The 13,098-nt window shown below is 43.8% G+C and overlaps 2 protein-coding genes across 2 annotated transcripts; both read right to left on the reverse strand.

Annotated features, from left to right (window-relative positions):
- Positions 1-510: 510 nt before the first annotated feature.
- LOC135499774 (ribonucleoside-diphosphate reductase small chain-like) lies at positions 511-9,019 on the reverse strand. Its single transcript, XM_064790727.1, is given in 2 exon segments — positions 511-1,467; positions 9,002-9,019. A coding segment is annotated over 1 exon segment (891 nt). The 5' UTR covers positions 1,402-1,467; positions 9,002-9,019.
- LOC135499940 (uncharacterized protein K02A2.6-like) lies at positions 1,912-3,123 on the reverse strand. The gene has a single exon (XM_064791001.1). It carries the CDS (start codon positions 3,121-3,123, stop codon positions 1,912-1,914), a length of 1,212 nt encoding a protein of 403 aa, XP_064647071.1.
- Positions 9,020-13,098: the final 4,079 nt, after the last annotated feature.

A 13,098-nucleotide genomic window follows, 5' to 3' on the forward strand; every position in this document is an offset into this window, starting at 1 on the left:
TTCTTTGCCCTCTTCGCGGGAGGCGGCTGGGGTGTCTCAAGATCATCTTCATAATCTGGCACAAATCCACAAATTCCATCGTCCATCTAGTAACGAAGAGACGAAAACAACCTTGGTTTTTAACCCCAACAGAAGCATGTTGTAAATATATGAATATGAGATCGCCATACCAGTTGTCATACTTTCCTAAATTCCTAATCAGATGATTCAAAGAATTTTTAATTTAGTTGTGGTATGACTGTCTCTAGGCAATGGAGTCGGGATAAATGCGAAAACATTTCTCAACCGAACTACCACTAACTGTCGACCCATACCACCTTCTGAGTGAAAAGATATAAAAAGGGACATCCAAAGTTTTCAATTCCAAACATGACAACTGGCATAACGATCAGAAAATGTATAAAATATGTGTTATAAGTATTACAGTTCTTAACACAACAATTGGGCGGTCCTGTGCAACAAACGAGGTGACACATCTCAAAATCTCAAAATTCAAACACCATTTTAAAATTAAAACTCAGTAGTTAAAGAAAACTCCCGGGACTGACCATCCATTACTCCAGCTTTCTGATACTCTCCCACCCTCTTCTCGAAAAAGTTTGTCTTCCCTTCCATCGAGATTTGATCCATAAACGGAGATGGATTTTCCTCGCCAAAATGAGTGTGACAACCCAACTCTGTTAACCATTTGTCGGCCACAAACTCGATGTAGGTTCCCATCACATCACCATTCATACTTATAAGGGAACAAGGTATGGCTTCCAACAAAAAATATTTTTCTATCTTGACTGCTTCTGTGATTATCTCTAAAATCCTACTCTTTTCAGGTTTATTAACGAGAAGTTGGAAGAGCAAACAGGCAAACTCGCAGTGCAGGCCTTCATCCCGACTGATCAGCTCATTACTGAAGGTCAATCCCGGCATCAATCCTCTCTTCTTCAACCAAAAGATGGCGGCAAACGACCCACTGAAAAATATCCCCTCCACTGCCATGAACGCAACAACTCTCTCCCCAAAAGTGGCACGCTGATCTTGGATCCACTTCAATGTCCACTGCGCCTTCTTTTTCACACAGGGCATTGTCTCAATGGCATTGAAAAGATGATTCTTTTCCTCTATATCCTTTACATATGTTTCTATCAGGAGAGCATACATCTATGAATGTATGTTTTCCACAGCTATTTGATATCCATAGAAAAATCTAGCCTCAGTCACCTGTACCTCCTTGCTAAACCGTTCCACTAGATTTTCGTTGACAATCCCATCACTGGCTGCAAAAAATGCCAGGATATGTTTGATAAAGCTTTGTTCCTCTGTTTTCAGCCGATTCCAGTCTGCCATATCGTCAGCCAGATCAACTTCCTCCACCGTCCAAAATGAGGCTTCAGCTTTCTTATACATGGCCCAAATTTTAGGGTATTGAATTGGGAAGACCACAAATCTTTTTGGATTTGGTTTCAATAGTGGCTCCAGTTCCATGGTAAGTCCTAGCAACAGAAATAAAAACAGGCTCAATCTATGTACAGACATATTAGTGGAAACATCCTTGTCGCCAACATTACCATATTCCAATCAAGTTTGTTCAGGTAAAACTACAGCCAGTTTGTCACATCCCAAGGAAATGCGATAACACTTCAACTTGAGACACTCCGAACCGGAACCAAGAAAAATAAGTATGTATATATGTACATAATTAGGAACTTCATAACTCTATTAACTTGAAAGAATTCTAAAAATATTATTCTGTCAATTTGTTAAGTTTGACTGGTTTATCGCTACAGTCGGCCCAGCATATTCCAAGGAAATGCGATAACACTTCAACTTGGGACAGTTTGGACCAGTCCCCTCAATCTTACAAAGGGACGTTACTGGTTGCAATGATAATCCGCCATCCAGGCAGGGCGTTTCACTTTACGACCATGCCTTGTGGTCACTTCGTGGGAGCTCACAACCTTCCAAGTGTTGAAGTAATCGATCGGCGCTATCATCTGAAAGGCCACCCTCATCAAAATTAGGAAGTTGTTGGTCGCCTCTGTCGTCCAATGATCCGTCACATTCCTCTAGCACTTCACTCTGTTCCAAAAGTTCCCTCAACTCCTGGTCGGAACCATCCCTCTCACCATCTTGTCTTTCTTGTCTATTTTCAGAGTCTCGCTGTTTGTCTGTGGTCGACGCATCCTCTGTCGCTCCGGGATCCCCCGCTCCTGGTTCATGTGGTTCTCCCTCACTGCTTGGGTCGAGATGTGAGTTCAATAACTCATGTCTGACTCTCTTTAGCCAGACAGGCAGAGTCCGGTCGTGACACAACTTCAGCTTGTTATGATGAACAAAAGTTTCTCGCTTTGGAAATCTTATTCTGTAGATAGGAGGGCGGAACTCCGTCACCAGGTAAGGGCCTGCCCACGGGGGCTTCAGCTTTCTACCAACACCTAAGGCACTTGCATCGTTCACTCGGTATACCACATCCCCAGGATGAAAAGTGGACTTAAGCAACTTCACATCATAATCCCTCTTTTGACGTTTCTGAGAACTCTTAAGTGCCTCCCTGGCAAGGAGATGAACTTCCGTAAGTTTCCTCTGAAGGTCTTTAACCCAAACCGGCGGAGTTACTAAACCTCGTTTGAACGTGCCTAAAATGAGATCTATAGGCAGATGAACCTCCCGTCCTAACATCAAGCGGTTTGGGGTGAATCCAGTCTGTCTATGGACGGTTGCATGCAATGCCATGGTTAAAAGTGGCAGCTCCTCATCCCAGGAAGTCACGTTCCCTTCCACAAAACACCTTATCATTTGGAGGATCACTTGATTATAACGTTCAACTTGTCCATTCCCGGAAGGGTGGTAAGGGGTTGTCCGGGTCTTGGTGATTTCTAAAACTCGACACAACTCCTGGAATAACTGTCCCTCAAACTGACGCCCTCTGTCAGAGTGTAGATGAAGTGGACATCCGAAAGTGGTTATGAAGCGGACTAACAGTTCTTCTGCCACCACCTGCGCATTCTGTTGAGGTAAGGCGGCACATTCTATCCACTTGGTGAACTGATCAATCATGCTCAGAACATAGACGTTGTTCTTATCACTTGGCGTGAATGGACCAAGGATGTCTATGTGTAGCCGCTCCATTGGGTAACCAGCATGACAGGCCCGGAGATTAGTTTTCTTCTTTCTAGCTTTCTTGTATCTATTGCAGGTGCCACATGATCTTACGTAGTCCACGGTATCCCGGGTGACTTTGTACCAGTAAAAAGACTGACGGATACGCGTGAGTGTTTTCTTCTGTCCCAGATGCCCTGCAACGCGTTTGTCATGTGCCCAAAGAAAGATTTCTTCCTTAAGTGACTCAGGCACTACTAGCAGGTCTCGAGAGTCTTGGCCAGCTTCCCACTAATAGTATAACACTCCTTCCTTCAGGTGAAGTTGTTCTTACTGTTCCAGATGCATTTGGTGGCTGGAGAATTGAGATAAACTTCGGCTTCTGACGGCTCTTCATTTTCAATCCAAGTAAAAATGGCGCTAAGATTTGGGTCATCCATTTGCTTTTGACGTATCTCCTGCTGAGTATAAGCTTGTACCCAATTCGGGCTCTCTTCACCTTCAACAATCACATGTTCCTCACCAATCTCCTCTTCATTTTCAGATATAACAACCGGCTCCTGGTCCTCTGGAATGGAAAATTCTTCTCCAAGGTTGGTTGTAACACATCGAACAGCAAGGGGTACTACATCATCCACGTCTGCAGCAAAGCGTTCCCACTCTGTATGTGCTCGTGTGCAGTACTCACACCCTCCGCAAGGAAGATCTTCCAGGCTTTCTCCTGCACGGTAGCAATCACACTCCGCCATTTTCAAAGGAATCCGGGAAAGAGCATCAGCGTTAATATGCAACCTGCCAGGACGGTGTACTATGGTCATATCATAGTGTTGTAGCTCCTCAATCCATCTGGCTAATTGACCATGAGGATCCTTGAAACGCATTAACAAGGCCAGGCTGCCATGGTCCGTCCGGAGTATAAATGGTCTCCCTATAAGGTAATGCCGATTTTGTCTGGTAAACTTTATGACTGCCAGTAACTCTTTACGGGTAGTGCAATATTTCTTCTGTTCTTTTGTCAAGACATTGCTCGCATACGCAATTGTCCGTTCTATTCCTTCTTGTACCTGGGACAGCTCCCCTCCTACGCAGGAATCTGAGGCATCTGTATCTTGTATGAAGTTGCCGTCTGGCATTGGGTATGCTAGGCATGGCGAAGAAGCTAGGGCTTCCTTCATTTTCTCAAAGGCGCGCTGTTCGGTATCAGTCCATTCGAAAGGTTCTTTGTTTCTACCTCCGGCAATGAGTCTGCGCAAGGGGGCGGCAATATCCTCAAAGCGCGAGACAAAATCACGGTGGTAACTAGCGTACCGGACAAATGAAGCTACTTCTTTTGGACTCTTAGGGGGAGGCCATTCCCTGATGTCATCCAGCTTTGTGGGGCTGATCTGTATACCCTGTGATGATACTAATTTCCCTAGGAAGTCAACGGATGTTTGAAATAGATTGCATTTCTTTGGCTTGAGTTTCAGGTTGTTGATTCTCATACGGTGAAACACTTCGCTCAGATTTTCCATATGGTCTTCAAATGATTTTCCTAAGACGATCACATCATCCAAATACGCCAACACTGTCTTCCAGGTTAGTCCTCTCAACACGAGTTCCATGGCTCTCTGGAACGTAGCTGGAGCGTTGCAAAGCCCAAAAGGGAGCCGGACATGTTCAAACATCCCAAATTTCGAAAGAAAACTCGTCTTATGCCTGTCTGACTCTTTCACTTTCAGATTGTAATATCCAGAAGACAGATCAAGGGTGCTGAAAAACAGACTCCCGGCCAATGTGTCTAAACACTGATCAATCGATGGAATAGGAAACGAATCCTTCACGGTACAGGCATTCAGGACCCAGTAGTCTAAGCAGTACCTCACAGAACCATCTTTTTTTCGGACTAAGACTGGAGGTGATGCCCAAGCAGAACTCGAAGGGGTGATGATTCCCTGAGCGAGTAATTTATCTAAGTGTTTTTCCTCCTCCTCTTCAAAGCCAAGGGGGGTACGCCTCATCCGCTGCTTCACTGGAGCATGGTTGTTAGTGTCGATGCTATGCTCTATTCCCTCAACACATCCTATATCGAGATCGTGTTTTGAAAACACATCTTGGTACTCGATAAGCAACTCCCCTACTTGGATGGACTGTTCTTCCGTCAAGTTAGTGCAAGATCTACTGAAAAGGTCGACTAAGTGTGAGGGCATTATCCGCTTGATACTCGCTCAATCCAATTTTTCATCGGAGGTCCGGACGCTTCTGATAGTACATTCGTCCTCAGGGTCTTCCTCCACTATCTCTAGAGCCTCTGTGACTGTGCCGATCTGAGTTTGAGCTGGGATGGTAATGTAGCGGTCCGTCAGGTTTACAGCATGTAGTGAAATGGTGGATCCATTTTTGGCTAACACCGCAGGAAATTGTAGACCATCGATGGTATTGTCAGGCAGGAAAACCACGCAAGTGTTGTTCCTCACTGGTCTGATGACTCGGGCAGAGAAGAAAGTAGCTGAGTTCGGTTTAATCACAGTATCTCGGCTTGTTTGAACAGTCTTGACAAAATTCCCCTTCGAAGGATGTCTCTTGATACTGGCGGGTGCTGTTTTCTGGTCCAGGTTCACGGTATAATCTTTAAAATTGATAATTGACTCATGAGCATCCAGAAAATCAATCCCTAATAACATAGTATCGCTGATGGGTGCCACACACACATCAATGGGAAAGTCATGATCAGCAATAGTGATTTCAGTGTCATCAATCAAGTAACCCTTTATACGCCCTCCCTCTCCTGGACCCTTAATGTCAATGCTTCGCCCAAGTGGAGGAGGATTGTCAAGACTGTCATAGAATTCTTGGCTGATAATGGTAATCATCGCCGCAGCGTCTACAATTGCATTAATGGTCTCTCCAAATATCTTGCAGGGTAACGACAATGATGCTCCCTTGCTGCCTTCAACTCGATTGGTACTGACATAGGTGGAATTCCTGTTGGTGGATGAATGGGTACTATCTGTAGAAAGATTTCCAATCTCCGTGGGACTACTCTGGTTGGCTCGGCTGGTACTCAGGTGTGTATCTTCCATTTTTCCCGGAATGTCGTCCTGTGCCGGCGATAAAGGTGATGCCAAAGAATCTCCTAGTTCACTGTCTCGGACTGGCTCTTTAACACCAGCGTCTGGGCCGGCTGATGATGGGGTGACATCCTTCAAAGGGTTAAGTTCAGGTTGCGTATCTCTGCGCGGTACATCCCTCTAATTTTCTGTCATGGCCGGAGGTAACTCACTCGGTTGTGTATCAGTCTGGTCATCTTCAGGGTCTTCAGGTTCGTCTACTGAAACTCGTCTAATTAACTTGGTAGTCCTATCTGTCATTGGGAAGTATGTGGGTAGTATCGAGGTGTATCGCTTGACATCACTGTCCTGGAAAACACAGAATATGATTCTATCTATACAGTCTCCGTGTTTCTCTAGGAATCGGCGTGCTGTTCGTAGAGCTACCCGAACGGCCTCCTCAGGTGGGTACCCGTATAGCCCTGTGGCTATGCATGGAAGCGCTATAGAACCAAGTCCATGCTTTTTAGCTAGTTCTAGAGACTTGTCATAACAGCTTGTCAACTTGTCTTCCCTTTTATCCTGAGGGCCTACTGTAGAGATGACATATCGAGCAGGTAACTGGTATCCTCCACTAATCTTTGCTTCGCCACACTGACATCCCCCATGTCCGGCATTCTCTTGGCGATGTCCCGGTCCAGCTGCATCGTGGATAGCGCCATCAACTCCACCCCCTCCAAGTAAGGACTGATTGGCCGCGTTGACTATGACATCCACCTTCAATTGAGTTATGTCCCCTTTCCACAGTGAGACTTTGCTGTTTATGTCTGGATTTAAGGGAAATAGACTGGCATCTCCACTTGACACATGGATACGCTGGTCTGCCGCATAATCTGGCCACGTTGGAATGTCCTCTATGGCTATGATGGTTTTACGGTCTCGTCTTCCTTCTGGGGCAACAGCCTGACCGCTTAGCGTCGCCCGGAATCGTTTAACGGACTCTGTGACCTTTTCTCTTGGTTCACTGGCTGGGGGCACTCCTTCGCAAAATGACCCTCTCGTCCGCAATTATAACAAATCAGAGGCACCGGACAGTCCTTGGCGAAATGACCCTCGGCTCCACATTTGTAGCAAGTGGATGGTCTATGAGGTCTCGGGGAGTCTTTGGAGAAATGTCCGTTTTCTCCACAGTTGTAACAATTATTCCCTCTACGCGGAGACGGGGTCCGTTCACGTCTAGGACTAGAAAACCAACGTCCATTTCCAGCCGGTGATGGTGAGCGTCCTCTGTCCATGGATTGACGAAATGGTGGTGGGTTGTTCCTTGATCCTTGGAATCCAGGTGCTTGGTTGTGTAAGTAATCACCCAAGGCCGCTGCCAACAGCTGTGGAATCAAGTCATTCATGGACTGTGGGCTCGTCACCTGAGTGTTTGAAGTACCGTCAGATTTGGGGGTAGACGGTCTTGTAGGCTTATCACTACTTCCGGATTTAGGATCCTCTACTCGTGCAGCCCGAACTACCAGAATCTTGTCATCCTCTTCACAAAAGGTCACGTGGCGAAGAGAAGGCCGGCCTGTTCCATAGAGGATCTTCAGATTAGCCTCCGTCTGTCTGGAGCATTTTAGGGCCTCTAAAAGATCTGCAGGTTGCTTCTCCACCACTATCTCAGCTACTTTCTTGTCTCTCATTCCTCGAAAAAACACTTCTATAGCTAGGGTGTCTACCGTCTTTTTCTGGGCATCTGGATAACCTCCCATAGTAGCTTGTAACACACGTTGGCCGAAGTCTTCAAGAGGTTCGTCCTCCTTTTGCTTACACATCATGGCCTCTCTCCTGGCAATAGAGGGTGCGACTGACTTCTGATAACGTTGCGACTGATGTTTCGTCAGCTGTTTATAGCTATGGGCTTTCATCTGAATAGCGTACAACAGCGCTTGGTCTGCTAAACAGTCGTATAGGCGATCAGCTTTTTCCTCTTTTTCCTCTTTCTGGAACAAGAGGATGGTGATTTCTTCTTTGAGGGTCCAGAAATGTACGGGTTCGCCGCTCTCTCATTTCCGAACTCAGGACAGTTTCCCTCAAATCGGGGTTCAGGTGGACCGAAGAATGTTCCCTCTATTCTTGTGTCATGGCGGCTTGCAAAGAATCCCTCTGCTCGTGTGTCGGGAAGTATTTCCTGTTTCACTGGAGCGAATCCTGGCTGAGAATCAGCTGACAGCTGGTCCCAATGGTTTGAAGGAGGACCCCTGGGTTGGACGTATGGTGGCTGCGAATCAATCGAATAAGAATTTCTGTTGTACCCTCTTCCTCCCCTTCCTCGGGGAGAAGACCGTTGACGACCATGTGGTAACTGATGTGATCTTACATCCCGTTGTTCTATTCGCCGTTGGGAGGTCTCGGTCCAGTTTTGCTGATAGCAGTCTTTTCTGGTGTCCTGCATCTGTGGTGGTCCACGCGAAGACTCCGGATAACGTTGCTGGCTATTTTGGCGGACATCCTGTGACTGTTTCAGGTATGGCTCGTTTGCTTCATGCTTTGGTGGCATCTTCCCGTTCTGAGCAGTCTTCTCTAAACTGGAGATCCTATCCAGGTAGCTGTTGGCTGAATCAATAGCTTTTTATGTTTTCTCTCTCTCAACATTCAAAGCTTTCTGCAGATAGTTCTTTTGATTTTCCGACTCTGTCAGAGCGTGTCGCATATTTGCAATTTGTTCTTTCTCCTCATTGAGAGCACCCTCGAGATAATTATTCTGTCCCAACAATTTCTCTCTCTCCATCGTAAATTTCTCAAACTCATTTGTCTGACAATCGATAGAACTAACCAAGGAGTCTCTCCTCCTCCTCCAAAAGACTTATTATATTACTCATGGACCCAACCTCTTCCTGGAGAGAATGATTGGTATTTTGTTGTTTCTCGAATTTTTCCTCGTTGGCCTGCAGGCGATACTCCGCTACTTCCAAGTCAGACCTTATCTTTTTGGTTGACGAATCATGTCTCTCATTGAGCTCTCGCATCCCGTTAACGTGATCCGACTGGCGCCTCTCCGTCTCCGTCAAGAACTTCTCCCTCTGCTGGACCTTCGTATATTTCTGGTTTTCTAACTCCTTTTTCTTCTCCTCAATCTTCAGTCCTAGCTGCACACACTGGCTTCTCAATCCGGCACATTCTTTACACGGCCCATTTTCTTCATCACTCTTTCTCATCAAGGTATCCAACTGATTTTTCAGATGAATGCATTCTCCACAATGTGGGACAGAACCCCCTGGCGGTGGTGCAAGGAGTACGGCATGGTGATGTTCGGTATCAAAGTATAACTCGATTTTACCTTCCAGGTAATATTGGATCCAGGTATTCCGATTTCCACCTATAGATGGCAGTAACTCATCTAGGATGAAAGGCTTACCCTCACGCAGTCGATCCTGACAATAGTTAACCACGGTGCCGGCACGGGTTTCACCAATCCCTTTTAGCTGTAGGAGGTCAAGGACTGTAGCCTCTGGAACACTAAGTGGACGTGGCTGACGAACCAATGTGATAGGTTCCTGCATCTCTGACGTAGTCATGTGGGGCTGCGAGTCCTCCGGCTTAGCGGAAATAGGAGACTTCCTTTGATCCGACATTCTGATTTGGACAGATCTCAAGTATCAGAAGAATCAAGGTAATGGTCAAGTCCCGGTATTGAAATTATGTTTTCAGGCCTTGTGGGATGCCTGGTATAGATCAAGGAGGATACCGCGGTGACGTCACATCACGTGATCCCGACCCATATTACTGATCGCTATGGCCAATCAGATTCAGTCTACTGACAGCAGCAGCATTGAACACAATCTCCACGTCTCACTGTCTGGTGCGCTCCTGTACACAAAAACACCAATAGACATGAAATATTGCAATACCTAGTATGGATTCTTCCTGTGTAAAATAATATTTACAGAGCAGATTAACTTCCACGAATAAAAAAGACGTTTGGCGTGGCCAAAGTGCGGAAATAATGTCTCCGCTAAAATACACTACGAAATACACTAGGCAATGCACTACGCAATATACATTAGAGATGCAGTTGAGTTTGTTATTGTTTTGACTTAGAAGCCCACCCAGATCATAATATATTCATGTATTCATGAAGTATGAACTCATTTCTGTCCCATACAACTCTAAGAACAGTCAATTTCTCCTTAAATCATCACCGAAACCGCGATATCCGCAGGAAGATTTCGCTCTAGTGTCCGAAAATGCATGATCTTACAGGGGCGCTAACTCGACAAATAGAGGGGATCTATGGGGATCTATGCGAGTTTTAGGTCTTACAGGTCTCGAACTTGTAAAATCTGTAAACATGCCTCCAAATCCCATACTGATAATGAAGAGATTGCCCCATATCTGGGAGACTGTTTTAAACCATCGCTAATTTTGGAAGATCGGTGCCCGGCTATTTGGTTTAAAAAACCCTATTTTTCCCCATCAAAACAGCACTTTTCATTATTCAAATGATAGCTTATTGCCTGAAGACTTATTTCATAGCAGAAAAGTACTAATAACTCTGATTTGATGCGAAAAATCTAACTTTTTTGATGACTTGATTTTCCCTTGGCCGTGGATCGAGTTTGTTTACAATATGCAGCGCCATCTTGGAAAAGCCGTGACGTCACCGCGGTATCCTCCTTGGGTATAGATCGTATCGGTATAGATTATGTAAGAACCAAGTATAGTATCATCTAAATCTATGCAAGAATCAGGTGTGATACACTCGGTATCTATATAATAATCTGATCAGGTATCGTGTCAGCAGAGAACTGTACAATATAACAAGGTAGGGATTTTGCCTAAGCACGATCAAAATACTGTATATCTCCTGCCTCATCACAAAAAAAACTCTCCTCAATTCAAATCCTAATGCCGTAAATCACAGATTAATTTAGGAAAAGACAAGTACAGTAATTGCACGATTTAACACAAACAAAACAACAATGCCAAGCAAATTAATATACTAGTTTTTACTATGTCCCAAAAGGGTTAATGTAATTATTGAAAAATAGACCTCAAGGGGTTAACTATATTTCCTATACCAGAAAGTAGCCAATGGTTAATTTAACCAATATAAAATTTAATTTGACCCAACGGTAAACAGATATCCAGGGGTTAATATTATATTTCAATTGGCAAACAAGGGTTAATCTATCCGCAGTGAGTGATCTATTTAAATTTTAACCAATGAGACTAAATCACTAACTTTAGGTGAAAAAAAGAATACACGGTTAGCTATAGTAATGGAGACAAGAAAAACTATTTAATTTCAACACAATGTGGTATCTATGAATCTACATTCATTCACCAAATACCAGAATGTCGAATAATTTATATAAATTGATATACCACTATTCCTCTGTTATTTTAGGATGAAAGGAAAAAGAAAAAAACAATGTTGAATTTCACTTTTTACTATAACTTCACTCTATTTACTAAAACACTTTTCACTGTTAATCTTTATTTCTGCTGTGCAATATCTAATTTATTTCCTAATTTTAGCAGAAATTTCTATTTCAGTCACAAAATGAGAATAAATAAATGCACTTTAGAACACTTTACACTCCTCTTAATAATACGAGAATTATTATGATGTCACCGACTAGGTTTTATATCAAAATATTGTCAACCGATATTTATTTTCAAAATTTATTACCAAATATTGTTAATACCGGTATCACCTATTTTATATCGTCTGCTCAAACCATAATTTTCCGCACAAACACCAGCAAAATTGACACCATGAAAATATGCACAAGGACGCACCCTAAATGTCACTATACAAATGTATTCAGTTCACTTTTTCCAAATAACCACAAAATGATTCAACACTAAAGGGTTAATGAAATGCAGGTCGTTTTGAATTTCGCGCCACCATTTGACTACAATCTACGCACACACTGAACTTGCCTAAATCCAATATTTGTCTTTAACACATAAAAAGAAAATCATGCAACCCAAAAACACAAGTAAGACGGGGCAACGTCCTTCCAGTCAATACTTATGGTTACAGTAGTCAAATATAATTAAACTTAATTAATTGGGACGCAAGCCGAATCGATGTGCGAAATTAAAGTTCAACAAGATGGCTGTCGCTATTCATCAACAACGGGACCTGGCAGAAATCAACCATAACTGTGTCAAAATGCACAAATTATGAAAAAAGTAGTGTCCAGGAGACAATTAAACAACTAGTGTATTAATTGCACTCCACAATGCAAATACGATTTTAACATTCAGGGCTCTCCTGGTTTTCATACCCATGTGTGTGTGTATGCAATGCAGTAAGTAGGCCTACTATACATACATACACGTTGTGCTTTAGCTTTGCATGTACAAAATAATCCACAGTGTTTGTAATGCACTGCAGTGCAATGTGTTGTACGCTGCAGTAAAAATATGGCGGCAAAAATGGCTAGCAACGGGTTCTTTTAACTGACACCAGTGTTGTAATTTATAATCCCACTTCTGACACCAGTGGCAATTCGGTTATTCTCTGGACAGGTATATTTTAGGTCTTTCTCTCTTCGTGTCTCGTGCCGTGGCATAACAAACCCCTTGTCTCAGGCCCTCCCCAACCCCTGACACCCTGAACAATAGCCCATGTTCAAGGGTGACTAAACGGCCCCTACTCACTCAGACAATACCTACATTACATAACTTCATCCTAAATGCCCAGTCAAACTATGTACATTACACCATGTACCAGACATGTATTACATACATTATATACAAAGTGAATGGCTTATAATCCCCGTATAATCCCATAATAGCAGAAATATACGTTCCCTCACCTAACTACATGCATTTGGCTGTGGATCATCCCATGCAGAATGAGTATAATAAAATCAACCCAAGGAGACACTGCATATTGCACTGAATATGCATATATATTTTAGTTAATACTTTTAAACCCCCCCCTGAAACCCAGATCCACAACAGTAGCTCT

This window comes from Lineus longissimus, chromosome 15 (genome assembly GCF_910592395.1).
Source record: "Lineus longissimus chromosome 15, tnLinLong1.2, whole genome shotgun sequence".
NCBI classification, from domain to species: Eukaryota; Metazoa; Nemertea; class Pilidiophora; order Heteronemertea; family Lineidae; genus Lineus; species Lineus longissimus.

Excerpts from the sequence above, each read along its gene's own strand:
- LOC135499940 (XM_064791001.1), bottom strand. The coding sequence starts at position 3,123 with ATGGAGCGGCTACACATAGACATCCTTGGTCCATTCACGCCAAGTGAT.